Raw genomic sequence first — 27160 nt, forward strand, 5'->3', positions numbered from 1 at the left:
TTTTATTACAAATATCTGCACTGTAAAAATAATAAACAGAAATAGTATTTTTCAGTTCACCTCATACAAGTACTGTAGCTGATTTCTTCATCATTAAAGTGCAACTTACAAATGTATTTTTTTGTTACATAACTGCACTCAAAAACAAAACAGTGTAAAACTTTAGCGCCTACAAGTCCACTCAGTCCTACTTCTTATTTAGCCAATCACTAAGACAAACAAGTTTGTTTACATTTATGAAAGATAATACTGCGCACTTCTTATTTATGTCAACTGAAAGTGAGAAAGTGTGTTTGCACAGCACTTTTGTTTCCGACATTATAAGGTATTTATGTGCCAGATATGCTAAATATTCATATGCCCCCTCATACTTTGGCCACCATTCCACAGAATATGCTTGGTAAAAAAATAATTTGTACAATTTGTGACTCAACTCCTTGGGGAGAATTGTATGTCTCCTCGTCTGTTTTACCCACATTTTGCCATATAATTCATGTTATAGCAGTCTCGGACAATGACTTAGCACATGTTGTTCGTTTTAAGAACACTTTCACTGACAAAATGACAAGAAGGTACCAATGTGAGATTTCTAAAGATAGCTACAGCACTCAACCCAAGGTTTAAGAATTTGAAGTGCCTTCCAAAATCTAAGAGGGATGAGGTGTGGAGAATACCTTCAGAAGTCTTAAAAGAGCAACACTCTGATGCAGAAACCACAGAACCTAAACCACCAAAAAAGAAAATCAACCTTCTGCTGGTGGCATCTAACTCAGATGATGAAAATGAACATGTATCAGTCAGCACTTCTTTGGATCGTTATTGAGCAGAACCCGTCATCAGCATGGATGCATGCCCTCTGGAATGGTGGTTGAAGCATGGCGGGACATACTAATCTTTAGCGAATCTGGCATGTAAATATCTTGCGATGCCGGCTACAACAGTGCCATACAAACACCTGTTCTCACTTTCAGGTGATATTGTAAACAAGAAGCAGGCAGCACTGTCTCCTATAAATGTAAAAAAACTTGTTTGTCTGAGCAATTGGCCAAAAAAGAAGTAAGACTGAGTGGACTTGCAAGCTCTAAAGTTTTACATTGTTTTGTTTTTGAATGCAGTTATATTTTGTACATAATTCTACATTTGTAGGTTCAACTTTCATGATAAAGAGATTGCACTACAGTACTTATGTTAGGTAAATTGAAAGATATTATTTTTTAACAGTGCAAATATTCATAATCAAAAATAAATATAAAGTGAGCACTGTACACTTTGTATTCTGTGTTGTAATTGAAATCAATATATTTGAAAATGTAAAAAACATCCAAAAGTTTTTAAATAAATGGTATTCTATTACTGTTCAATCATGCGCTTAATTGCATATTTACTTTTTTAAATTGCTTGACAGCCCTAGTTTTAAATTGACAAAATACTGGGAGATGTAGATGACAGTAAAAGGGGGCTTCTGCAATGGAGCTCTCCCTTGCTTATAGCTCCAAAACTTTTAGACAGAGGTGGGTTTGGGTATGTTTCCCCGCATTCCAGAGCCTTAGGGATGGCTTGCGTGTCAGACTAAGCAAACTATAGAATGAGATGATCTTTCATGGAACCTTACTTAATTAACTTCTGTGGCCACAGATTTTTTTAGTGGGTTACTTTCACAAAACAGGTTGTTTTCAAAGGATAAATTAAATGTATGAGAACTTCTTTAAAAAATATCAAACAGAAGTGGATCAATCAATTTTTCTTTTATTGACAGATGAACTCGGGCTTTGTTTGCTGAAATTCATAAAATACTCCCATAGTAGCTCACACAGTTAAAGAAATGCAGAAAACATAAAATGGGAAAGAAAAAGAAAGAGGGTGTGGTTGCAAAAAAATTCTCTTACACAAGGAGTTTTGAAAGATGGTCATAACAAGCACAGACAAAATTTAATAATTAGTTTTGATGACAGAAAGTCTTTCATTTAGTTATATGAGAGCTAGTTGAATAGCTTCAAATTTGTTTGTGTTTACGTGCAAATAATGTAGCAAATTATCATTTCTGGGGTATGTTAATTGTTATTCGTGAGTATGGATGCCACCAGTTATTTATGAAAGGGGTGGCAAATCCAGAAAGTTTAATGAATTTTAAACAGGAAAAATGATTCATCTAAAATATTCATAATGACAGTGTGTTATTCATTATTTGCTAGTCACTATCTGAATTCTCTTCAGCAAAATAATAAAACAAGACAATCATTCAACCAGGGAGTAGTAATGACAACAGGCAACTCAGATGACCAACCACACATGGCAATGAGAAATAGCACAAGGGTAAAAGACATTGGCCTGTTCTACATTTAAAATGTAGCTTGACATTGCTATGTTGGTCAGGGGTGTGAAAAATCCACTCTTGAGTGCTGTAGCTCTACTGACGTAAACCCTCCCCTCCCCCCCCCAGTGTACATGCAGCTAGGTCAATAGAAGAATATTCCCATTGTTTATGGAGATGGTGTTCATACAGTGATGGGTTATGGCGGCAAAGCTACAGCACTGTAGCTATTCCAGTATAGTCCCTAAAGAGTACACATGCCCATAGTGAAAGAGAAAGGGTGACGTTTGTTCACAAATTACTGGATGAACACTTGGGGGGTAACAAATACACATGTAGAAGTTGCAGTCAGTGCATACACAGAAAGAGAAAAATAGTACCATCAGTTCTAATTAACAACTTTAAAACAATCAAATTAGCAATTTTTGTAGTATATTGAAGAAATATAAAAATACACACTTTAAAAATTGCATATACAAAATGGAAAGTTTAAAAGTGATTTTGTAACAAAACAATATGGAAAAATACGCAAAGATTAAATGTAATAATGTAGTATTTTAACTGACCCACCATTGAGCCTCTAAAATTATGCTGGCATGAAGTGGAGAGAGAGAAACCCATTGGCTGCAATATGAGCATCAAAATACATGACCCCTTTTGAAGACAGCAGATGACATCTTACACTATTACTAATTGCCTAAAGGTGCCCTTAAAAGTTTTTGTGAACTTTTAATTGCCAGTAAACAATCTTGCAAATAAAATAAAATAAAAACCTACAAGTCACCCTTAACACCCTACGGAGACATGAAAACTCATAACTGGGTATATACAAATTGTAATTAAGTGGTCATTTGTCAAAAACAGAAACCTCGCTGTTTTCAATACAGTACTGATTTCAGAATAATTCAATTTATCACGAAAGCATTATAATTCCTGGTAACTCACAAAACTGAAGGTTTACTGTGTCAAAAATAGCAAAGCATCAGTTCTTCCATATGTGACAAAGAAAATTATGTATGATGAAATCAAATTGACTCCAAGAAATTCAAAATCAAAACATTACTAGAAAAGTAATTTGCTGAAATGTAATAAGCACAAATATGAAAATGATTTGCTTCTGATATATAATGAGAGTGTTTAATACAAATTATTGATAAATAATTTCGTGTTGTTGAGGCCAAAAACTTTTGAACTCCCCAAAGTTACTTTTAGTCTGCCAATGCTGTCTATAAAGTAGATGGAAAACATAAAAAGGTTCACACTTTATTTAAAAATTACTGTAATTTTCCAAATAAAAAAAGTAACATTTTCTCTTTTGGCAACAAAATATATTTCACATGATTTCTCAGGTGTTGTCTCCAAGAGTAAGTCTAAATAGATTTTCCCCTGTGATTTCTCAATATCTTTCTTTTTCATATTTTGGAGTTCCTTCATCTGCGTGTGTTAGAAGCATCTAAAATAAATAAATACAACAATAAAACAAAGAAATAGCTCACCTCCTGAGAACACCATCCACACTCTGGGCCCAGGGCAAGGCACACTGTGCACGTTAGTGCATTTGAAGTAGCACATCTGTTTTCCGCTGTAATGAAATATAAAAACAAACATTAGTGATTCATGATGGTATGTGGGAACTCTGTAAAATGCCTAACTTTAAACTCTGATTAAATAAACTGCTATTTAGCAGATTAAGACTGATGACAAAGTTTTTGAATAAGAGAAGGAAAGGACAGAAGACAGGTAAACAGAGAGCACCTATGCAAATCTTAATGACTACATTCAGATAATTGAAATATTCTTCCCACCCATCATTACACTGCTTAGCATATTGCTTCGTCCCTGTGTTTTTGGAGGGCATGGTGTCAACTCTCACTATTCTCAAACCTTTCATACAAAAGACTGGCAGTTTGCCTCTGAAACGAGATCTATTCTTCTAGAGTTAATCAGCCCTCTCTGAGCATCAACATGAAACAGACTCTTTCAGCATATTCAGTGTAAGGCTATGTGTACACTGTACTTTCATCGTTAAAACTTTTGTTGCTCAGGGGTGTGAAAAAAAGTTTTAACGACAAAAAGTGCCGGTGTGGTCAGCGCTTCTTTGGTGGGAAACACTCTCCTGCTGACAAAGCTACCGCTGCTCATTAGGGGTGGTTTTATTTTGTCATCAGGAGAGCTCTCTCCTGGCAAAAGAGAAAGGCTACACTGCATACCTTACAACGGCGCATCTGTGCTGCTACAGCCGCGCCATTGTAAGGTATGCAGTGTAGACATAGCCTAAGTGATTCTCCATCGGAGTGTATGTCTGTGGTAGCAGAGACTCTTCCTGAGAGGGAAGTATATTTAAATTGGAGTGCAGCAGACACAGTGATCAACATCAAAATACATGACCCCTTTTGAAGACAGCAGATGACATCTTACACTATTACTAATTGCCTAAAGGTGCCCTTAAAAGTTTTTGTGAACTTTTAATTGCCAGTAAACAATCTTGCAAATAAAATAAAATAAAAACCTACAAGTCACCCTTAACACCCTACGGAGACATGAAAACTCATAACTGGGTATATACAAATTGTAATTAAGTGGTCATTTGTCAAAAACAGAAACCTCGCTGTTTTCAATACAGTACTGATTTCAGAATAATTCAATTTATCACGAAAGCATTATAATTCCTGGTAACTCACAAAACTGAAGGTTTACTGTGTCAAAAATAGCAAAGCATCAGTTCTTCCATATGTGACAAAGAAAATTATGTATGATGAAATCAAATTGACTCCAAGAAATTCAAAATCAAAACATTACTAGAAAAGTAACTTGCTGAAATGTAAAAAGCACAAATATGAAAATGATTTGCTTCTGATATATAATGAGAGTGTTTAATACAAATTATTGATAAATAATGCTGGAAATGTCACAATCAAATTGTGCTGCTGGAAAATGTCACAATCAATTTGCACAGAAGCCGGCAGCGACTGTAAGGCTAAAATTTTGGAAGATAATATTTTAGTTTCATATGGTCCAAATGTTAAAGCTGTAATTTATACTGGGAACAAAGTCAGTAAGTGCAAATGTAATAAATTACAGCACATGGGATCCACCAGTACACTGAATATTATAATACACAATCTTGCATCCATTATAACATGCACATGCTGCTTTAAGAGACACTTGTTTTTCATTCAAGATTTTGACATTGAATAAACCAGAGGTTCTCTAACTTTTCCATAGCATTGACCACACCTTAATAAAGATCTCAAAGATCACCTCCTTCCCATTCATCATCATGCAGGCCACTTCCCCTCCCAGAACAAAATCCTTATGACAGTTAAAACAACAGCTCACACTAAAAATAATATTGAGAAAGTATTTAATATTTTAGCTTCTTTTAATGTGATTTTAGCAGCTGGATTCAAGGAGAACCAGCATTACACAATCAGCCAGCTCTCCGCAGGCAACCAGCAAGAGCTCCTGGCATAACTGATGCTCACTTGATGATAGCTTGGGAACTACTGGTATAAACAAAATAGATCAATGTTAATAGAATAGGACCTTAAGGTGTTATCCTGCTCACATTTTTAAGTTAGTGACAAAACTCACAATGACTTAAATAGAAGTTTGATCTGCCTTCTATTTTATACGAGCTATATACAAAATGTTTTATTATAAAATATAATAATAATAATAATGCAGAGAGAGAAATTAACACATATACAAAAGGGAGAAAATATGTGTTATCAGATGACAGAGTGTTGATAAACTGAAGAGATACAGGAACACAATTTTAGATGGCAAGAGATGCAGAGGAGAAGGTTCTTGCAGCAGAAGAGAAACTGCTTGAACGGACAAAGAGGATGTCAGTGCTAGGTAAGTGGAGGGAGCATCAAGGAAAGTAAAAAGAGCAAAAACTGGTCTATGAGGTGTACTTTAAAAAAAGAAACATGGTAAACTTGGACTAGACCTGAAATGAGTGCAAGGCAGGGCAGTGTTGTTCTTTGTTACCATCCAACTTCTTTTCATTTGTGAGAAGATGGGCAGCAGTATTCTCCATGTGCTGAAATCTAGAGAGCTGGAACTTGGATGCCACAGAGAAGGTGGCACTACAAATTGAAAGGATGGGAGAAGACAGCACAGATGAGGATTTCAGTCAAGGCAGTGCACTGGCAGGGTTGTGAAGCTGACGATAGACAGATCTGCAGGAATAAGAGGGCCCAGGACAATGCCAAGGTGTTGGAGGAGGAAATAGTGGGGAGTTGCATTTAGGATTTTCTTGCTCAAGAGAATCCCTTCTCTCTTCAATTCAACATCTATAGAAGCAGGGATGAAGCCAGAAGTTTATTTGGTCATGAAAGACAGAGAGAGGAACAGAGAGAAGTCATTAAAGGTGCCAAAGGGTATAGAACGGCTGATCATCATCATAAGTGTGGCAACAAAAACAAAAGGTAGGGAGAAGCTGGACAGAAAAGAGGCTAAGACCTAAAACTTGATGTGATCCACTGAGATGCAGCCACTTCTAGCAGAAGAGTTGTTTGACAGGTAAGAGCAGAAAGTTTACAGGAGGAAACCAGCAGGAGAAAGTGATCCACAATACTGAAGGCTGCACTGAGGCCAAGAAGAACCAGGAGGGAGAAAGTGCCTTCAGCAGAAATAAGGAAAAGGTTGTTAGTTACATGGAGAAGATCAATTCTACTATTGCCATTTCCCTTAAGAGCTTTTAATATGGTGTATTGGCAGGTATGACTAAATAGATATAAATGGGCCAAATAAATCCCTTGTAATCATTTTAATAAATGGAGTTAAACCAGAAATGAATTTGGTCCAGTGAATTTCTTATATTCATTTAAGAGAGTCCCCACTATAGATGTAGACTCCAATATGCATAATATAGGTAATTTACTTGCAGAGTTCTTGAATGTATTTCTTAAAAACATTTCCCAGAATGAAATATTACTGCATGTGTAACTTTACCCTCACAAAAAGAAAAGGAGGACTTGTGGCACCTTAGAGACTAACCAATTTATTAGAGCATAAGCTTTCGTGAGCTACACTTTTCTTTACCCTCACACACTCACACCTGCCAAGAAGGATAATGAATGTCAATCATCAAAAGGATGAGTGGACAGCATCAGGAAGCTGAATAAGCACAAAACTTCTTCCAGGTTTTTTTTATTAATGGTATTGTTGGTTATGAATATAGCTAGCGTCTATTTGGTTAGAAACAGCCAGGAGTGAAAACAGCAAGAAAAAGAGGAGAAGGCCCTAAAACTCCAGTTGGGATTTTCCATGTGATAGTTAACACATGGAAGACTATTAACAAAGGAGATCTAGAGTACTGTCAGAGGGAGATCTTTTTGCTGATGACTCTTCAGTCTCAGAAGTTCTGTTTTCCGATCATGAAATTAATAACTGGCAATTGAAAGGCTTGTTATCACTGGCTTAAAAGATTAATTCATTTGGAATGAGGAGGAGGGAAAACTTGAAACTGATTTATTGATACCCAAAATAGACTCTGGCTAGATCATTAATGTTGTTCCTAAGTTTTTGTTTCAACATGATCTCTTATAACAGTTACATTTATGGACATGTTTTCATTCACAAAGTATTTATTATTTAGTTATAAGTCTATTCTAAAAGTTTAAAATGAAAAGCTTATACTAAATCAGTTTTTAAAAAAATCTTATTCCAAAAAATAAGAAACATTTTTATGAGCTGGCTCAGTAAAAAACGGAGAATTTTTCTGCCACTTCACCAACAACAGAATCCAGACAAGACTGACTTACTATACAGCCAAAGTTAAGAGCAAGTTTCTATTGGCTTAGTTAGAACTGATGTATGCCAAAAGGTATTTTAAACAAGAAGGGCCAAATTTTGGCTTGAGAACCATAGGCATATGCACATAATAAAAACTAAGTGTAGCAGGTTAAACTGCATATATCCAGCCACACATACAAAGAAGAATTCCCCACACAAATCATAATTATCACAGGTATTGAAGAAGTGAATGCACTGCTTTTTGGAAGGCACACTCTTAGGATGGCAAGCCAAAAACATTACCATCAACTTGTACCCTCTCAGATTGTTTAATAAAAGAGTACATGGAGTTGAAGGTGAGAATGGCAATTTATGATCATGTAGCATACATAACAGAATTTCACCCAGTCACTCCTGTAACAAGACCAGAAACTTTTTGGGAACTAGAGCATAGCTTTTAGAAAGACATCCGATCTTGTCTGAAAGACTTAAATACACCAACTCCTTATCTAGGCCTCTCTAGTTATTATGGTCCATAATAGCCATTATGTGGCAACACTTTGGAAGAAGGCCACAGGTTTTTCCTATGCCTGTAATGCAGTATATTAGAGTTGCCTTCACCCTTCTATCTTGTTTGATAGGCCAGACAGCTTATTCCCAATAAGTATGACAGCCAGCAACTGCCCCAGATAACAGACAGTTTGCACACTGAAAAAGTATTGCAAAAATGGCACGGACCAGGAGGGTTTCCATTTTGATTGTTTTCAGAGTAGCAGCCGTGTTAGTCTGTATCTGCAAAAAGAACAGGAGTACTTGTGGCACCTTAGAGACTAACACATTTATTTGAGCATAAGCTTTCGTGGGCTAAAACCCACTTCATCAGATGCATGCAGTGGAAAATACAGTAGGAGGATTATATATATACACATACACACATATACACAGAGAACATGAAACAATGGGTGTTATCATACACTTTATAACGAGAGTGATCAGTTAAGGTGAGCTATTACCAGCAGGAGAGAAAAAAAAAAACAACACCCCTTTTGTAGTGATAATCAAGATGGGCCATTTCCAGCAGTTGACAAGAATGTGTGAGGAACAGTATGTGTGTGTGGGGGGGAATAAACATGGGGAAATAGTTTTACTTTGTGTAATGGCACATCCACTCCCAGTCTTTATTCAAGCCTAATTTAATGGTGTCCAGTTTGCAAATTAATTCCAATTCAGCATTCTCTCGTTGAAGTCTGTTTTTGAAGTTTTTTTGTTGAAGTATTGCCACTTTTAGGTCTGTAATCGAGTGACCAGGGAGATTGAAGTGTTCTCCGACTGGTTTTTGAATGTTATAATTCTTGACGTCTGATTTGTGTCCATTTATTGTGTCTAACACTTCTTGCTCACTTTCCAAGGGGGAAAAAGGTTTGTTTTAATTGCCAATCCTGCAAACTCATCCTGGAATCTGAAAATTCAAATGAGTTCTTTCCTGCTTGCATACCACCATCAACAATATTGTACAGGGTAAATTAAGCTATCAGGATATGCTTACACTACACACTAAGTCCAAGCCCTGACTCAGGTTTGAGCCCAAGCTCCTCTTTTGTACACACACAAATCAATCTGACTTGGATCAGCAAGCATTCAGAACCTAGGACTCAGCGAGGGTAGTGGGTCATCGTCTGAGTCCCACTGTCCATTGGGTCCAAGCCCTGTTGTTCTGCAGTCTGGATGCAGCTCAAGTGGCAGACCCAAGTCAGAAGGTGGACACATCAGCACAGCTATGAGACCCAGGTCAAGCAATTGTAAACCCAGGTTTACAATACAGTGTGGCTGCTAAAGCGCGGGTTTGGAAACACTAAGTCCAAAAGGCATGGTCCCACAGACCCAGGTTTACAAAGCAGTGTAGATATACTAGCTATTTCCAGGGAGTTGCACCTATGTCTTTAAATTAATTTTTGCTATAACCAATTTCCCAGTAGGATAGCACAGGTGTAACAAAGGACAGAATTTCAGACTAAAGGAAGACCAATTTGAAAAAAAAAAATTCCTTATGAAAACCTGAGAATCTGCTATTTTTACAAGTAATCCCTCAGATTACTAGAAAAGAAACATTCGAGAAAAACATTTTTCCTCTATTTTTTCCACTGTACTTTGTGCAGTTGCCAGTAATTTGAGTTTAGCCTGTTTCACTATTTTATTGATGGTCACTTGCATCACTCTCACATGGTGCTCTGATGGGATCTCAGCTGCATGCTCTGCCACAGGATGTGAAAGAGGGTGCTTAACAGCAAGAGCATCAGCAAACCTGCAACTGAACTGAAGAGGTAGCAGGCAGATGCATGCACAAAGAAAATGGTAATGGGGAGGAGGGCAGGATTGAACAGGTTTGGTATTGCTGCTCTTGGCCCACCCAAGAGACTTTTGTCAACATGGTAAGGAAGTAAAATCCACTCCCATAACCATTAAGATCTATTTCCCCATTTAAAATTTCTAGACTTTAAAAAAAAAACTGGCTAATTTAAAAACTTCCTTATTTTAAGGAACACTGTCAACTTGAATGAAGTGTTCTGGTAGTTTCACTGAAAGAGAACAAACTACAAGAGTTAAACGCACTCATTTAGATAAATACTGTGGAAAGCATCGCTAGCGAGCAAGACTGGGAGCTGGATTTGGATTCTAGTCCTAACTCTATCATGGTCTTGCTGTGTGCTGTTGGTAGGTCAGTTAACCTCTCTATCTCTCATTTACTCCTAAATGGAAATAATAACCTTTACAAGTCACTCTGAGATCTCTGAATAAAAAGCACTACCTGCATGTGCATGGTATAGACTGACACGCAGTCAGGATTTTAAAAAACTAGGTACAGGAGATCCTAAGGCATGTGAGATCAATTTCTGAATACTGTAAACTTTATTTTTAAATAAGCAGAATTTCTAAGTCTCTATGGTCACAAAGAAAATCTTCAAAATGTTAAGTGATGCAGCATTATTTCCATGAAGCTTTGCTGCTCATAGGTTTGCAGGTCTCTGAGATGAGCATTATTAGCAAGTCTAGAAGATTTTAAAAAAAGAAATGTGGTAAATTTGGACTGGACCCTGACATATATGGCTCAGCTGTGCCTCTGTTGCTGCTATCCATCCTACCACGGCGACACTGCTATTTATACTCATGCTAGCGCAATGAGAGCTAGTGAGAGTATACCTAAGTGAGACGGGGAATCACACCCCTAGCTCATAGTATAGACGTAGCCAGAGATTAAGGAAACTGGTCACAAGTCATAACACTGTGGGCAACAGCAGTCACCTCAGTTTCATGCTGCATGGGAAATCTAGGAGCAGCAGCAGAGGCAGTCATAGGAATTATTAACTGGGAAGATCAACCAAGGAGACAGAAGTTAGGGGAAGAGTAACCAAGATCTCTTTCTATCCCCCTTCATAGCCAGAGGGTTTTGGGGTAGAGAGAGTGGCAGAGACCTCTGCCAACACAGCATCCAAGAGGCTGTGAGGGAAAGAGAGGAGACAGGTCGTTGGGGATGGAGGGACTGGAGCAAGTTTATCAGAAATATACTACCCTAAGGCAGACAAGGAGAGATGGAACCACCAAGTGGTGCTCAGAGAGAGCACCCTCCCCCTCTCTAGCAGCAGGGCGCTGACATGGATTCTGACCTTCATCAGGATGCTGCCTTGGGACCTTCTCTTGGCCTTCATATCTTCCCCTGTCCAACAGATTTAGTCCTACAGCTAGTAGGTGTCTGGAACATTTTTCAAGTCATCCTTGAAGTTGGTGAATATCCCCATCATTCACATCTAGCCCTTCTTCTCTCCCTGCATTTTCTTGTGGAGCTGTCTGCCTTTAGATAAGATGACTACAATTCCTTGATGCGATACATGCCTGTAAACACTGAGTCAAAGAATATTCTGTTTCTGAAGCCATCCTTATTCTGAATCTGTCTCTCACAGATACAAGTATACACAGTAATTTAAGATGATCATATCATTTGGAAAAAGAAAAGGAGTACTTGTGGCACCATAGAGACTAACCAATTTATTTGAGCATAAGCTTTCATGAGCTACAGCTCACTTCATCGGAGCTCACGAAAGCTTATGCTCAAATAAATCGGTTAGTCTCTACGGTGCCACAAGTACTCCTTTTCTTTTTGCGAATACAGACTAACACGGCTGAACACACTCTGAAACATATCATTTGGAAATACTCATCCCACACCCATTAGCTGCTGTGTCCTAAGTTTGATGGGTCACATTCTTGGATCTACTCAAGTTGCTTTGCAGCAAAGTGATGTTGTAAAATACCAAGAAAGCTGTCTTAACTGCATCTTTGAGGATTACCCTGGAGTAAAGGGGACCTCAGAATGCAGCTACAAGAAAACACCCTTGGTTCCTGCTCTAGGAGCATTCCTGGAAGGGACTGTGGATGTGGGTGTCTTTATGCCCTAATCTCCAGACGCTGGAATGGTCCTTTGCAGCTGTGCATGATTTAGAACAGACTGAATTCTACTCTGTGTTGCACTGGAAACCAGGAGCCAATATCTCAGCTACAACTAAGTTCCCTCTCTAGCCTAATATCTATGAGCAGCACTTCCATTAGTACCTCATCAACACTGAAATAACAGTAGGCCCTTTGCATTTAGTATATGCAATGATATGGGGAAAATACATATTTTAGAATCACACACATTTAAAAACCACTATTTATACAAAAAGTAAAATTAATAGCAAACAGGCTGGACCCCATCCTTCTGGGACTCTGTGTTCAGTGGCAATATTTAACCTTTTGAAGATATAATCTGTTTGTGAGGGTATTTTAATGTTTTGATTGACTTTTGGAATACAGAAAGAAAAAGGAAAAACAATGCTTGGTAATTTTTCAATAGACTTTTGTAATCTTAAAATATGGTAAATGATTAACATGAATCTCGGGGAGTATGGTAAATAAAATTTCAGGAAAAGAGTTTCAGGTATTAAACTTTTTTTGGTTTGGTTTTGCACACTTTGAACTTAGAATAGTTAATTAAGAAATATCCCTCTTCAATTTGTGGTACACAAGGCAATAGACAGTGCCTGCAACTGATGAATTGTCTAAGCATAAATTCATAAAGATGAACTAAGCTATAGAGATTTTGTAAGTGTCTGGCCCTAAAATGATTGAATACGCTACTACATCTTATAACACAGTACTGTGAAGTCGGTTCCTTTTATTGTTCTGTTAAATTATGAGTTCAGCATTTGTGCTTTGTTGCAGCAATTTTTGACCTCAAACACACCTAAGAGCAGGCAGTTCCTGTGTTCTGTTTTAGGTTTTTAGAATCCTCTTCTCAATAAAGTCAGTTGGGAGGTTTGTCATTGTTTTCAAAGGGAGAAGGATCACACTCCTGCATGCATGACTTGACAGGTAAGCGATGGAACAGATTACAGAATAATTTTTTTAAACTGTATTTATTGCTAATGTTGAGGACAAGATTTAAAAACAATAGCAAAAAAAAAAAAAAAAGAATGATCTAAGTTGTGCCCATAAAATATACACTCATACACCCATTGTAATCGTATGTGTAAACACACTTTTTTATATGCAATTTTTCTGTTGTGCTTGCAAATTCGTTTGTTCCTTCCAGTGTTTTGCAGGTGTAGTTTAGGTATACAAGGGTGGAAAACAGACAATACATTGCCAGACTTTAAACAGTTAATTAGTGTTTTAATGTTTCAAAACCATTCCACAGCACTTCCAAGGCAAAATGAAAATTTACAGTTGTTTAGATTGGAAGAGCACACTTAATTATGTCATTAGCTTTGTTTTAGCTAAAGATATTCTGTGTCATTCTTGCCAAACTTTAAATCCCTGATAGACTTCATATTCCTTGGGGGGGAGAGAGGGGTGGAGTCGCATGGGGGTCTTTGTACAAGCATAGTGGATCCTATGTTTTCCCTGAAAATTACTAAGCTCTCCATTCTAGGGGTGGTAGGGGTCATGGAGTGACAAGGAATTCCCATCCCATAGAAATGTGCTTTTGTCACAAAACTGCAAAACTCTATCAGTCTGAGAAGATGAAAATGGGAATGAAACCAGGTGTTAAGTACAGCAGAAATGTACATGACTCACCCCAGTTCTCCAGCACAGATATCTGTATACTAGAGGGATTCACTCTGGGAGAGGGGAGCTGCTTGGCTGAATCAGCAACTCCTCTAGGTGCACTCACTTGGCCCAGCTCCACTCATTTTTGCAACGGCACTGGCCAGCCACCACAAAAATGGACAAAATTATCCTGAATTTTAAAGTAGTGCCGGAATATACTGATGTTTCACCAGACTGAAGGGGGAGGTTCTTGTAGGATAACTGCTATGAATTTTAGCGACGATGACAAATCCTTGGGCCCTATCAGTGCTACCACCTCTGCTATAAGGAGCTTGCTGCAGCTTAATCAAATTTTTAAGGAACCCACCCCACTCCATCGCAGCTACCCAATCCCAGCCCTGCCTAGAGATGGTGTTGGACTCTACTCCAACTCTGAGCGGGAAGGGATATTTGGGAGCCATTGACAACACAGAGAGCGCCATCCCAGCTTAGTGGAAGAAGAGGGTAGGTTCCCAAATAACTGACAGTCTAGGCAAGAGTTCTGTCAGTTGACATCTGAAATGGAACAGAGTACAGGCAAAAGTAACCCCTTCCCCTATATTGACTGGGGTTACTACTGGCCTAACATGGCAGTAGCCATGGCTGCCATAACCTGGAAAGGGAGCCGCTTTCATTATCGTGTGAAGCAAAGTCAGGTTGTTGTCTTACGTTTGCCCTCATCTATTTTCAAATCTGTCCTTTTTCCAGTACTACTGTAAAATACACAGCTATTAAAATTACTGGGCACAAATTAAACCATGAGCCTCCATTTAGGCTTGATAATCAATACATAAGTGAAGAACCATCTGTTGTACTGGCTATTATAATACACATGTTTTAGGCCCACAGGAAATTGTTTATGATTTGATTTAACAGTGTGGAAGTGAGAGAGAAGGAAGAATTATTCATTACCTCATGAGCTTTCCTGAAATCCTTTTTTGTTCTACAGTGACCTTAAACTAACATAGTTTGTCCTCTGTACTAGCCCAGCGTATCCTTTTTAAGTATTAAAAGACAGTTTCCATTATCAATATAGACAGGTATTTAAAAGGTCTATGCTGGTTTGAAGTCAACAAGATCATCTTTTACATATTCTCACATATCAAAAGTGAGCAAGAAGGTAATAACATTTTCATTCCAGTGAACAAGCTATACAGTTTGAGTTCTGGTGTTCTCTCATCAGGTCATTTGTGCTAGTCCAGCACAATGTATTGTAATTGTTCATTGTTAAATAATTTTATTTCTGAAGTTGCCAAGATGATAGAAAATCTAAAATAATTTATAAAAGAAACAAATTACAGCAAGTAAAAGAAGTTTATTCCACTAGTATTACCAAAAACGCTAACCATTCTTCTGGAAAATGAACATAAAAACAGAAATATTTCTGTCTTATAGCACATATACCATACGTCCGTGCTAGCATACTTATATATTTTATTGACGTACCAGAATCAGGCAGAAAACACACATATTATCCTGATGGACATCAGCAGACAATGCAGTGGGTTAGACTCAAAGATGTTGAGGGAGAGAGGATCTTGTTTTTAAGGCACTAGATGTTCTTAATTCCTAGTTCTGATCTTTACTTTACCAAAACAAATAGCTGCCAGCGACCTTCATCTCCTGAGGGTGCAGGTATCTTAAGGCATTCAACAGTGATCCCCTTAGCCAATTAAGCAACAATTCTGTTGTGTAGAGGAATATACGCACCACACATGGATGCGGTCTGAAGGGAAATCAGTCAAATGCCGGGACGGAAGGTGGCCATGACATGGGGTTTTGAGGACCAAATATAAAGCAAAAGGGGGAGAAAATGGGGGGTCCTCACCACTCTGACAGAGATATGGAGGACCTTCAGCAATGGGGGCCAATGTTAAGTGGATACTCCTCCTCCTCTTCATGAACAGAAAATGGAACATACCGGTACTTATTTTAATTACACTAGTACTAAAAAATAACATGCAGCTATACTTATACAAAAGGTACAAAAGCAACATGCCAAAAACTTGGGGTATTTTAAAGCTTTGAGTCCAATCCTGCAAGGCAATGAGCATCCTTAACTCCCAAAGAAAGCAAGGGGAATAGAAAGTACTTTGAAAATTTGAAAAATCCAACCCCTAGAAGTAACCACCCTATTGCCTGCAGCAAGGGCATATTCCTTACCTGAGCCACTAATTAAAGAAAATTAAAGAGGGGGGGAAACTGCAGTCTCCAGATTTTTTTAATAGTTATAAATTATTCTTAGTCATTACTGTTGCCTATTACTAGTAATAGCAGGCAGAAATTACTTCAGACCCATAACAATGAAGCAATGGAAAATCCAGAAACATATGAAGAGAATGCTCAATTATCAACTTTGCAAATACTTGAACTTAGGCAAACATAGAAGTTGTTTCTTGGCAGCTTGTTGGTGCTGTAAATTCCTATCCTCCTGAAACACTTACATTTTGCTCAAGGGGTTTTTCTTATTCTGCCACCAGAACAAGAGAGAATCCTGAATGGCTGGCAAGGAGTTTACTTTTCTTCCCAAAAGGTTCCATTACAATGGACAGTACACTAATTCATTAGAGCTGTTCTTCCCTCTCAAAAGACTGCACAAAATAGCCAAGTCCATTTATATTAACAATCAACTTCAATACTGAACTGCCAGAAATGGAATGATTTTAATTAATAATCTTCAAGAGGCTTAGAACAGAATAATAAGGCATATTCTATTTTGTTCATCATAACTTATGCCTGTTCCAAGCAGATGGGAAGAAGGCAGAAAGTCTTTTAATTAGGCTGGAGAGAAAGCAGAAGTTAGGACAAGAGCTTTGACTTTAGAGTTAGCTGGGAAGGGAGATATATAATTTGGAATGGAGACTCTTAGTTGCGAGAAGTTTGATAAGAGTCCAGTTAAAAATATCATTTTTCCCTCCAGTATTTTATTTTCAAAGCATTAGGCTTGATAAGCCAGCTTTACATCAAAGCATCTGGACTACCAGCCTCCAGTACAAGCACAGGTATTTTCCATATATTGGGCTTCTGATTTTAGGTTTTAACCAAAAACAACTGATAAAAAGAACTGATAAAACACCCTCAAAATAAATAAATAACCAACCCACACTGAAATTGGTGTTTATCCAATAAACAGAAATATACCAGAAATAGTTACTCAAGCTGTGCTAATTTCACTCCTTTCCAGTGCAGTTTGTTTATTCAGGCACTACCTAGGCTCCCTGGCTTTCATCTAAGGGCTTGTATACACAGAGAATGTGATTTCCAAAGCACACTAACCTGTCATGCATAAATTCATCCCTGTAGACCTTGCTGGTGCATGCTAAAAGTTACCTAGTATGCTTTAACATAATGTGTTACAGTACAGTAATACAGTATAGTACATGTATATACCAAGGGAAAGTCCCCAAAACACCCCACTCTGTGGACACCTCCACAGAACTCAAAAATTGCTAAACTCCCCCCCCCCGCCCCAAACCAGAAGCCATATCCATATACCATATTATATGGCTTTGGGTCTTTAATGTTTGTAGAAGTGCTTTGGAGATGTATTTAAGTGTGAATTATCTCCCGAGTGGTATAGCTGCCAGAACCGTATTTTTTCATATTCTCTGTGTATAAATAAAGTCTGCTGCAGTTTCCACGGCATGCATCCGATGAAGTGAGCTGTGGCTCACGAAAGCTCATGCTCAAATAAATTGGTTAGTCTCTAAGGTGCCACAAATACTCCTTTTCTTTTTGCGAATACAGACTAACACGGCTGTTACTCTGAAACCTAAATTTGGCTTGTGGTTCTTACATCCAAAGACTCATAAAGTTACACTCACAGCATAAGATGTAGAATGGTCACAATATTTATATAAATTATTTGATCTTAAATACTAGTGTGGACCAGCTTTTCAGGTGTATATCCATCATGCAAAAATATCCCATGTTTCTGACCTCAGTTATTTTTCTGCATTGTGGGTTTAACATTTGTGAGCCTAGTTTAGTGCTCAAGAAAGGAAGTAAGTCTCCATTCACTACAATGGAGTTACAATCGACTATGCTAATGATTATTTTGGCCTTGTGACTGTAGACTTAAAAAATGCTAGCAGCCATCAAAGAAGAAATATTTTCAGCTTTCGCAATCTAATCATAGTGTCATATACTTCCTCCCTCACAGAGTGCTCAAGATCTGATCATTAGCATACTAATGGGGATTATTCACATTTTGATTTTTAATTTTGAAGGTTCTATTGTTTGTGGCTTTATATTTTGTTATATTTGTGCTTATTTCTGGTACTGATGTGTTTTCATCTTCAGGAGTCATCTTTGTGAAAGGTGTTCCTAATATTCTTATCTTACGATTTTTAATTCTTCTCTTTAGGGACTTTTTGTAAAGCATTTCAAGCATTCAAGCCCTTTGTTAATTCAAAGGCAGATTATAATATTCATTGATTCCATGTGTTAGTCACCTTTGTTGAATGGCTGAGCAGGTCAGGGTTTATTTGATGCAGATTTTCTTAATTCTGTTAAACATTCTGATAAAGAGCAAACCTGCAACATTTTACTCTTGCTCTGGAGAGAATGTTTGACCTGGATTCTATTTTAATGACGAGAGCCATCCATTTCAGATGCATTGATTGGTAGAGTATGATTGTCATTTCTAACAGAGGCCATGGGACTGCAGATCAACTCTTTTGCAGCTATTACTACAGTCCAGCCTAAGGATCAGAAAAGCAACTACTATCCCTTGGACACCTGTGGTAAGGGTATTCCTGGCCAGTGCAATCCCCAGCTTCTATTCAATGCTCCCTTCCTCAATAGCATGTTAGTTACATGCAGCTAATCTCAGTAGCGCAGAAGAAGTACAGAGGGCCCTCTTCACAGCTTACACCCTACCCATGCCAGAACAAATCTATTATAAGGCTTCTGTAGTGTGGAGTGCTGTGCATGGGGCTGTTTCCTTTATCATGGACAAGCAACAGAAAGAACATAGAAACTAGAAGAGAGTGCATCAGCAGCCAATGTGAAGAGGGTATCCTGAAACTGAAACTGTTTCAGCAATTCATGCCTTTGGTAAAAGGTACTTATCAGGCATAGTAGAAGGGAAATAATGAATAGGTGAGCAGAAAAAACAGAAGAACTACATGACCTAGAGTATTTTTTTCCTCATTTAGACTCGTTTACCTGAGGAGGGTCAAGTCTTTTCCAGAAGAGGATCACCCAAGCAGGCTCAAGGAAAATGAAAAAAGGATTTTTCTTCTTGCTGGATTGTTTTCATTTAAGGCTCAGGAAAAGCAGAGCTGTCTGAATATTGAGTATTCTATACAATACAGCTTTCACTGAGTCCTCAATGGAAATGAGCCAGCAAGAAAAAGAAATCAACAGGCAGGCCTGTCCACATGCTTTAACTGACTACCAAAATACACTATTTGCTTCAAATTTTTTCTTGAGGGACTCCTCCTTTTAAAATATATTTCCTTCATGGGAGGCTTGAATAGTATTCCCTGAACCTTAGAGAAATAACACAATAATGAAGTAGGAAGCGTTCGGTGCTAGAACAAACAGGCATGAGAATGAGATGTGATAAGACTGGCAAAACACCAAAGGAGCAGAAGAGAGAACAACTGACCATTATTATATTTGGAGCTAGAAATCATTCTATTGGGACGGACCAATAAACATCTGTCCATGCTATGATCAAAGGATCTTCCACTCTCCTAACCCTCCCAACCTGCCCCTCTACGTGAAACTTGACATAAAGAGAATATAAACTCTGAAAATCAAAAGTTTTGTCAACCCTGGATGCTGCAGCAGCAGCCATGGAACTGTTATGTCGGTGCTCCAAACTTCTGGCTCCAAATTAGAGATAAAGATTCCACGCCATCCAACCCTTGCATGGGTAGTCAGGGTAAAGCCTGCTTATTTAACGTTAACACAGGGATCATAATCTGGGTATTTCTAAGGCTCCCGCCAAGACCAAAGTACATGAATTCCAACAAATGTAAAAGCTTATTTTGAGCCACTGCTGGAATTTAAACCCACAATCTCTTGTTAATCTTTACCAACTATTTCTCAGACTGTAGCTCTTTGAAAAGTTTCATATATGTACTTAACTGACAAACTGTAGAATTATTGTTCTATATAGTTTGTCAACAAGATGAGTTAACTGATGCTGTATCTCTATGGAAGTCAACAGAATTAACTAGCTGATTAACATGGCCCAGTATAGCAATGTCTTGTATTTATCTTTTATTCTGTTCAGTGGTTTACTAAATTAAGAGGTATTTGTTTTTTAGTATTTTATAAGCACAGGATCTGTGTAAATTGCTACTTGGCAAATCTCATTTAGCAAAAGTTCCATTCTCGTGTCAGGTATTTGTTTTATTTGGCTTAACTGAACTGCAAATTTCCTTTCGTAAACGTTTCTGAACAAGAGATCCTTTGTCAATGGCAGGAAAACTAATCTTTTATCTATGCTTAGAGGACATTTAGTGAGACGTGCAACTTTGCAGTATTTTCTCAGATTTTATTTTGTGCTCCAACATTAATCCAAATGAAGGATCAAATTTTACCTTAATTTACACACCCACGCAACTCCCCATGCCACAGACTTCCATGGGTATAAGTGAATTTGGTGCTATTTTTAATGCAACTGTTAAGTAGAATTACAAGCAATAGTTAAATAGAATAAAATAGTATATTTTTATCAATAATACATGACAAATGTGTCAACAAGAATGAGTAAAATTCTGTTTTTTAAATTATATCTCTCTATGCAAGCATGTTTCTTTTTCTCTTTCACAGATGCAATACAGCAAATACATAGGTCTGAATTGTTACCTCCATACATGAGCTCTGCAAACGTACAAAAACCACAAACCAGAGGATCTCCTCACAGGGAAATACCCCCATTGGAATAGGGCTGTATGGCAGGATGGAAGCAAGAAAAATGATTTTCTACCACACCTGGCATAGGGGCATACCAGGGAGGGAGCAAAGAGGCATGGCTGTCCAATTACTCTTACTGCTAGATGTCCATAGGGAGCTGTTGTAGCACAGTGAGAGTTAGGGAAAGGATACAAAGAATTCTATAGTGCAAAGATGCCTTAGTCACCCTAGCTCAGGGGTTCTCAAACTGGGGGTCGTGAGGTTACTACATGGGGGGGGGGGTCACGAGCTGTCAGCCTCCACCCCAAACCTTGCTTTGCCTCCAGCTTTTATAATCACATTAAATATACTGAAAAGTGGTTTTTAATTTATAAGGGGGGGGTCACACTCAGAGACTTACTATGTGAAAGGGGTCACCAATACAAAAGTGTTTAAGAACCACTGCAGCCACTCCCTCAAGCCCAGCCCATGTTGAACTCAGCTCAGTCATAGGTCAAAACTTCAGGGCGAACGTGATCATTCATATTTTATAGAGGACACCAAATACAGGATGTCACTGTTTCATAAGCAACTTGATATTAAACTTTTTTTCTCATTGACATTTAGTTTGGTTCATTTTTAATTAAAAAAACAAAGCCAAAAACAAAACAAAAAAACCCACACCATGAAAGTTAACTGAAGTTATTCCATTGTTATGTCATTTAATAGGACTGAGTAAATCTTATTGAATTAGACATTAGCTTGTTACATATACAACAATTAAAGCTAAGATGCTGTTCCCATCATAAATCTTATTTTATAGGGTTATAATTTGGACATTTTAATTAACTCCAGGCTGAAACTTGGCATACAATTTTAATACCTAAGAGTACATTTTACTCTACAAAGTTACTAAAATTGGTTAAACCCTTTTCTAGTGCAGGAGGTTAAAGGTGGGGGGGGGAGGGGATTTAATTTCATGACTAAATTGCTTTATGAATTTAGAGCCATTTGCATGCATGGCCCTCAGTCTGCATGCAGGACCCCTATTGAAGTCAATGGAACTTCTGCCTGTCAGTGCCCTATAGCCTGCACTTTGGGGCTAAGGCTTGTTGGAATACCACCTGTATAACCTGTGTAAGGAATTTAAGTTCTCTCTCAACATTAATGTTATTTTTTCTTTCTTGGGGTGTGGGGAAGTATGAGGGGAAGAAACAATCACCCTTTACTGGGCTGAACAGTATTGATGAAACAGTTAAATGTTTTCACTCTGACTATAAACTGTACCTTTGCTTCATCATTTAGCGCTACAATGACCTGCATTATCCATACTGAAAACAGCACATAGGAATAACACACACTGTACGTGCAGACAGAGGGTGGCACCATGAAACTCTTTATCAGAGTTTCTCTCTCTCTCCTTAACCTTATGGGCTGCTCCGATGGGAACGTTGTTCCTCCTGCAGTTTTCTTTAGAAAGTCGATTCAACGTCAAAGGGACAGGAATTAGGCAGGATGCACCTGGCCTCAAGGGAGGAGCCCGTTCCCAAGGCACACGGGGAAGGATCCTGCAGGATTAACCTATCTCCAACCCTCCAGCTGTCAAGTGCAAGTTCCCCAAGACTTATGGCTCCTGCTGGCAGTTTCTATGAGTCAGGAGCCCTGCACCTTTCAGGCGCCACTTTCTCCAAACCTGCCCGGCAGCTGCTCACCTGCCCCCCGTTCAACCCACTCACGAGAGCAAAAAACCGACCCAAAACAAAGCCCGGCAACTTACGGCGCTGGCACAGCCCCGGCACAGCTGCGAGCACACTGGCTGCCCGCAGCATGGGGCCAGGCCCTCGTTGGCATTTCTGCAGAGAGACGATTCCAGCAGTAAGAAAAGCCAGGAGTGGGATCCACATAATGCGAAGCAGACGGCACCTCTCCCTGTCCTGGCGGCCAAGTCTCGGCTGGGCGGCTCGCTCGCTCTCAGCCCCGCCGGGGGCTCGGGCGGCTGCGGGGGAGGAGGAGGAGAAGCGGGAGGAGGGACGCACCCTTCGCAGGTAGGAGGCAGGGCAGGGGCGGCGTGCGGCGCCGCATGTCAGGGGGAGCGTAGGGACCCCCGAGCCCAGCGCAAAGCCACTTGGCGGCAGCAGGAGCCAGGTCCTTTCCGGGCAGGGACGGCGGGTGCCTCCATCCGCCCCCAGCCCGGCTCACAAAGGGCTTTTGTCTCCCCCTGCCCGGCGGCGGCGGCGGCACTTGGCAAAGCCCCAGAAGCAAGGCGTTACGCTGCCCCCCCCCCCGACTCAGGGCACCACCCTCCCGCGGGGCCCGGCCCGCCAGGTGGGCTCTGCCGGGGCAGGGTCGGTGGCCCCGGGCTGCCCCTCCCCGGGAGCAGAGAAGGCTCTGGGCGCGCGGGCCGCCCTTGCCCCCGCCGGCGTGCGGCGAGTCCGGCTCGCGGGGTCCCGCGTTGCTAGGAGACCACCAGCGGCAGGGCAGGCTCCGAGCCCGTCCGGGTGCTGGGGGCGCTGAGCTCCGGCTGCGGCGCGCGGGGCGGGGCGGGGCGCCCAGTCTCCGCCCCCGCCCGGCTCCCTTTGTTGCGCCGAGCTGCGGAATCACGGCGCTTCTCCCCGCCCCGTCTTCCGCGGCGGTGCCTAGATCCAGCGGGGCCGAGCGGGCGCCTGCCTTGGCACGGCGTCCCCAGCCTCAGCCCCGCCCCCTCCTCCTCCTGACCCCCCCTCCCTCTGCCATTGCACCCCGGGGGGGGGGCCCAGCCTCGCGACTCCCATGCACCCCACCATCCGGAGTCCTCCTGCACCTCCTCCCCTGCCCCCTCCCCCGCACCTGCCCCCACTGCACCCCCTCGCCCTCCCCCCGCACCCGTTCCCCTGCGTCTTCTCCCCTCGCCCCCCACGGCACCGCCTCCCCTCGCTCCCCCCGGCACTTCCTCCCCTCACCCCCCGGCACCTCTTCCCCTTGGCCCCCTGCTCTCACGCACCCTCCATCCGGAATCTTCCATCCCTCTTCACCTCCTCCCCTCGCCACCCCCCATCCGTCCCCAGGGCACTTCTCCGTCCCCCCGCCCCACCCCACAGTCCTCCCCTGGCCCCCCTTGCTCCCATCCCTTGCATGTGAGGAACCGCAGTTGTCTCTGCAGCCCCAGGATCCTCCTAGCCTCCCGTCTGTGCAAAAATGGGAAGAGGGCAGTACATCTCAATCACACCCTGCATGGTAGGGCAGATCTGGCAGCAGTGGGTACCATGGTCGCTATAAGGTTTCCCGCTATATGAAGCCTGACCAGGGTATTTGTGCTGAATGTTGGCATCTGCCCTTGTAGGCACGCACTCTCTCTGTCACACACCTCTTGGATAATACCTCTGCTCCCATATCTCACTACCTGTGCTGCCCAGTTGTAACTCCCAGTTCACCACCATTTGATTGCCTAGCTCCCTTTTCTCCTAGGATGCCTTGTCCCCATTAGGAATGCCTGTGACCCTATGGGAATACCCTAGCCCCCTTCCATGCCACTCTGTGTTGGTTCTCTTTTAATACTTATTTTACTCTACCTCAGATCAGGTAAAAACAAAAATAAATTAGTTTGTAACCCCTCCTTTATCTCCTCCTGTCACCCCTCTCAGGCAGTCTTCTAGTCTGGGTTTCCACCCCCTCAGGCAAAGTAGGAGTGTTCAAAGGTTAAGACTACTCCTGAGTGAGTTAGTAAGTGAGTGGAAAGTACCTTGCTTTCAAGCAAAAGCTAGGAAACTCCCTCCCTGTCCCCAGGTACATTCTGTCACTTGTACCTATCACAATAACATCTCAAATCTTCTTAAGAAAATTTAACTCAATTCAGTTTATTAAATCATTTATTTTGGGGCTCAGTTTTCAAAAGATTACATGTTGCTTTGTTTACATCTGAGAGGACCAGGATTTGTGCATCTAAGCAGCCACATGTGGAATTAGACAAGCATGACATGTTTCAAACCATGTAGATACACATGCATAGCCGTACAGCTTGTTCTTTATCAGTCAAAAGTTCAAGGGCCTATGAATACAGTCAAGTTCTTTCGATTTTTGGCTGTCTTTCTTGATTATTTAGATTGTAGCTCTTCAGGGGCAGAGATTCTAGGCACTACTATAATACAAATTAAAATTAATCTAAAAATATACCATAACACTTAAGCTTCCATTATTGTTGACATCAGTGGACATGTAGGACAGGGTACTTATCCAGAAATGGTATAAACGTTTGTCTGTGTTATTGATTTGTATAGAATTAATAATTCATTCAAATGTAACTGAAACATAATTCTTGACAAAATGACACCTAACAGTACCTGTCACATCTAATGCCCTTAAAAAGTGAGGATCGCAAAGCACTTTCCAAGCAATGCACTAAGCCTCACAGCACTGTGAGATAAGCATATTTTATTTTCCCCATTTTAGAAATTGAAGAAAGTAAAGCTTAGGTTAAATCACTTGCCTAAGATTACAGCATAAATCTGGGGAAGAGATGGAAATGGAACCAACATCTCCACTGCCAAACTGGTGTTTTAAAATGCTACACTATCATTCTGTCTCAAAATTTCCCCCTTCCTAAAATTAATTTTGGGTACCAGACCTCAACCTATGAAGGCCCTAATGTGGAATGCAAACAGACTCATAAATTATGGGAACAAAAATTATTCATTCAAGGAATTTAATGCTGTGGGATCCATTCCTTTGGCATAAAATAACTCTACAATTTCAGTTTTTGATGTAAAACAATAAAAGGGAAGGACTGCCAAGTTTGTATGGAACCTATGTAACTTTGAGACTGAAATGAAGCATGTTGGGGACACCCTAAGCTTGGCTCACTCTTATCCACAATGTCTAAATAATTGTGTCAAGACACTCCAAATAAATCTGGAATATTTTAATTAGTCTGCAAGACCTAAAAAAATCCTGCAATGGCGACCTGATTACAGGTGACCTGCATTATCAAAAACCTATTCAAAGTTGTCTGGGTGGCTAACATCTTTCTGAATGTAGTCTTGGAGTTTTTATATACAAATAAAAGCTTGTTTTCTACTTTCAAGCAAATATTGTAAGTCCGAAAGTTCCATTAGAAGGGAATATAACTTTGCAATTTTATTTGTTTGAGGATATCTCACAGAATTTTCACTCTTCGGGTCTCTAGCACAATATGAACACTATGAACACTAGTTGTGGGAGGCCTGCATATCCCTCCCCCATCAGTAGATGGAACATGTGAGTGGTACAGCCCACTGGTAACCTCCTCAGTTTCTTTTTCAAGCAAAATAATGAAATACTCCCTTGTGTGCTGCTATAAAGACACAACCTACCACTTTAAAAGCAAAGTTTCTAAACTCAAAGGGGAGGTGGGTGAGTGAAAATTTGTGTGACAGTCTCTGCAGACAAGGAGAATTACAAGAGAAGAAATTTCCCTTCAGGAGATTCTTACTCTAAGGATTAGGTAGTATGAGGAAAAGCAATACTACTTACTAATTCAGGCAGTGATGAAGATAGAGGGCCATGCTAAACAAGCAACTGAAACGTTTTTGGTTGAACCAAGGAAGGGATCAAATACCTCCAAACAGCATGAGAGCTAAACCCGAAGAGCTTTAACAATGCATTCCATAAAAAAGAAAAAAGTTCATAAAAGCAAAAACAAGGGACATCCCAAAAGAAACAAAAGCTCTAGGGGACTGAGAAAGCTTGCACCCCTCTGCTTTGGAGATTGGCCTCTGAGCTCTTCATAATTAAAGCCCTGCAAATCTGCAGATATTCACTTTATATCCGCTGATATTCACAATGCAGATATCCACAGACCATTTTTGAGGATTGCGGATCTGATGTGGATAAAAATTCTGTATCTGCACAAGACTCTATCCATAATCCAAGTGAGGTTTGAAGAATACCAACAATATTGCTTTATAAGTGTATGCTACAAGGGTCACGTAGCTACCTGTATCTGAACAGAATTAAAACATCTCTAAGCATGACAGTGAAAACTGCTCTACATTAGATAGCAGGAACCATTTTGTGAACTTAAATTATATAAAAGAACGAGGAGTACTTGTGGCACCTTAGAGACTAGTTATTCATCACAGTAGTGAGAGATGGAAATACGGATATCTTTTTGACAGT

At 40.1% G+C, this 27160-nt stretch overlaps 1 protein-coding gene and 1 long non-coding RNA gene across 9 annotated transcripts in view; one reads left to right on the forward strand and one right to left on the reverse strand.

Annotated features, from left to right (window-relative positions):
* The window catches only part of ITGB8 (integrin subunit beta 8), a 75226-nt gene extending 51951 nt beyond the window's left edge, over positions 1-23275 (reverse strand). For all 8 annotated transcript variants that reach the window (XR_012157535.1, XM_073333767.1, XM_073333765.1 and 5 more), the window contains exons 1-2: positions 22809-23275; positions 3808-3893 (exon numbers count right to left, since the gene is read on the reverse strand). Coding sequence is in view for 7 of the 8 variants with exons in the window: in XM_073333767.1 (XP_073189868.1) it covers positions 3808-3893; positions 22809-22935 (213 nt within the window). In the remaining variant the exon portion in view is untranslated. The remainder of the gene's footprint in view (positions 1-3807; positions 3894-22808) is intronic.
* Positions 22747-27160, forward strand: part of LOC140907557 (uncharacterized) — a 54596-nt gene continuing 50182 nt past the window's right edge. The window contains exon 1 of the long non-coding RNA XR_012157537.1: positions 22747-23076. This is a non-coding gene — a long non-coding RNA (uncharacterized lncRNA). The remainder of the gene's footprint in view (positions 23077-27160) is intronic.

The sequence above is a fragment of the Lepidochelys kempii genome, chromosome 2 (genome assembly GCF_965140265.1).
Source record: "Lepidochelys kempii isolate rLepKem1 chromosome 2, rLepKem1.hap2, whole genome shotgun sequence".
In the NCBI taxonomy this organism is placed as follows: domain Eukaryota; kingdom Metazoa; phylum Chordata; order Testudines; family Cheloniidae; genus Lepidochelys; species Lepidochelys kempii.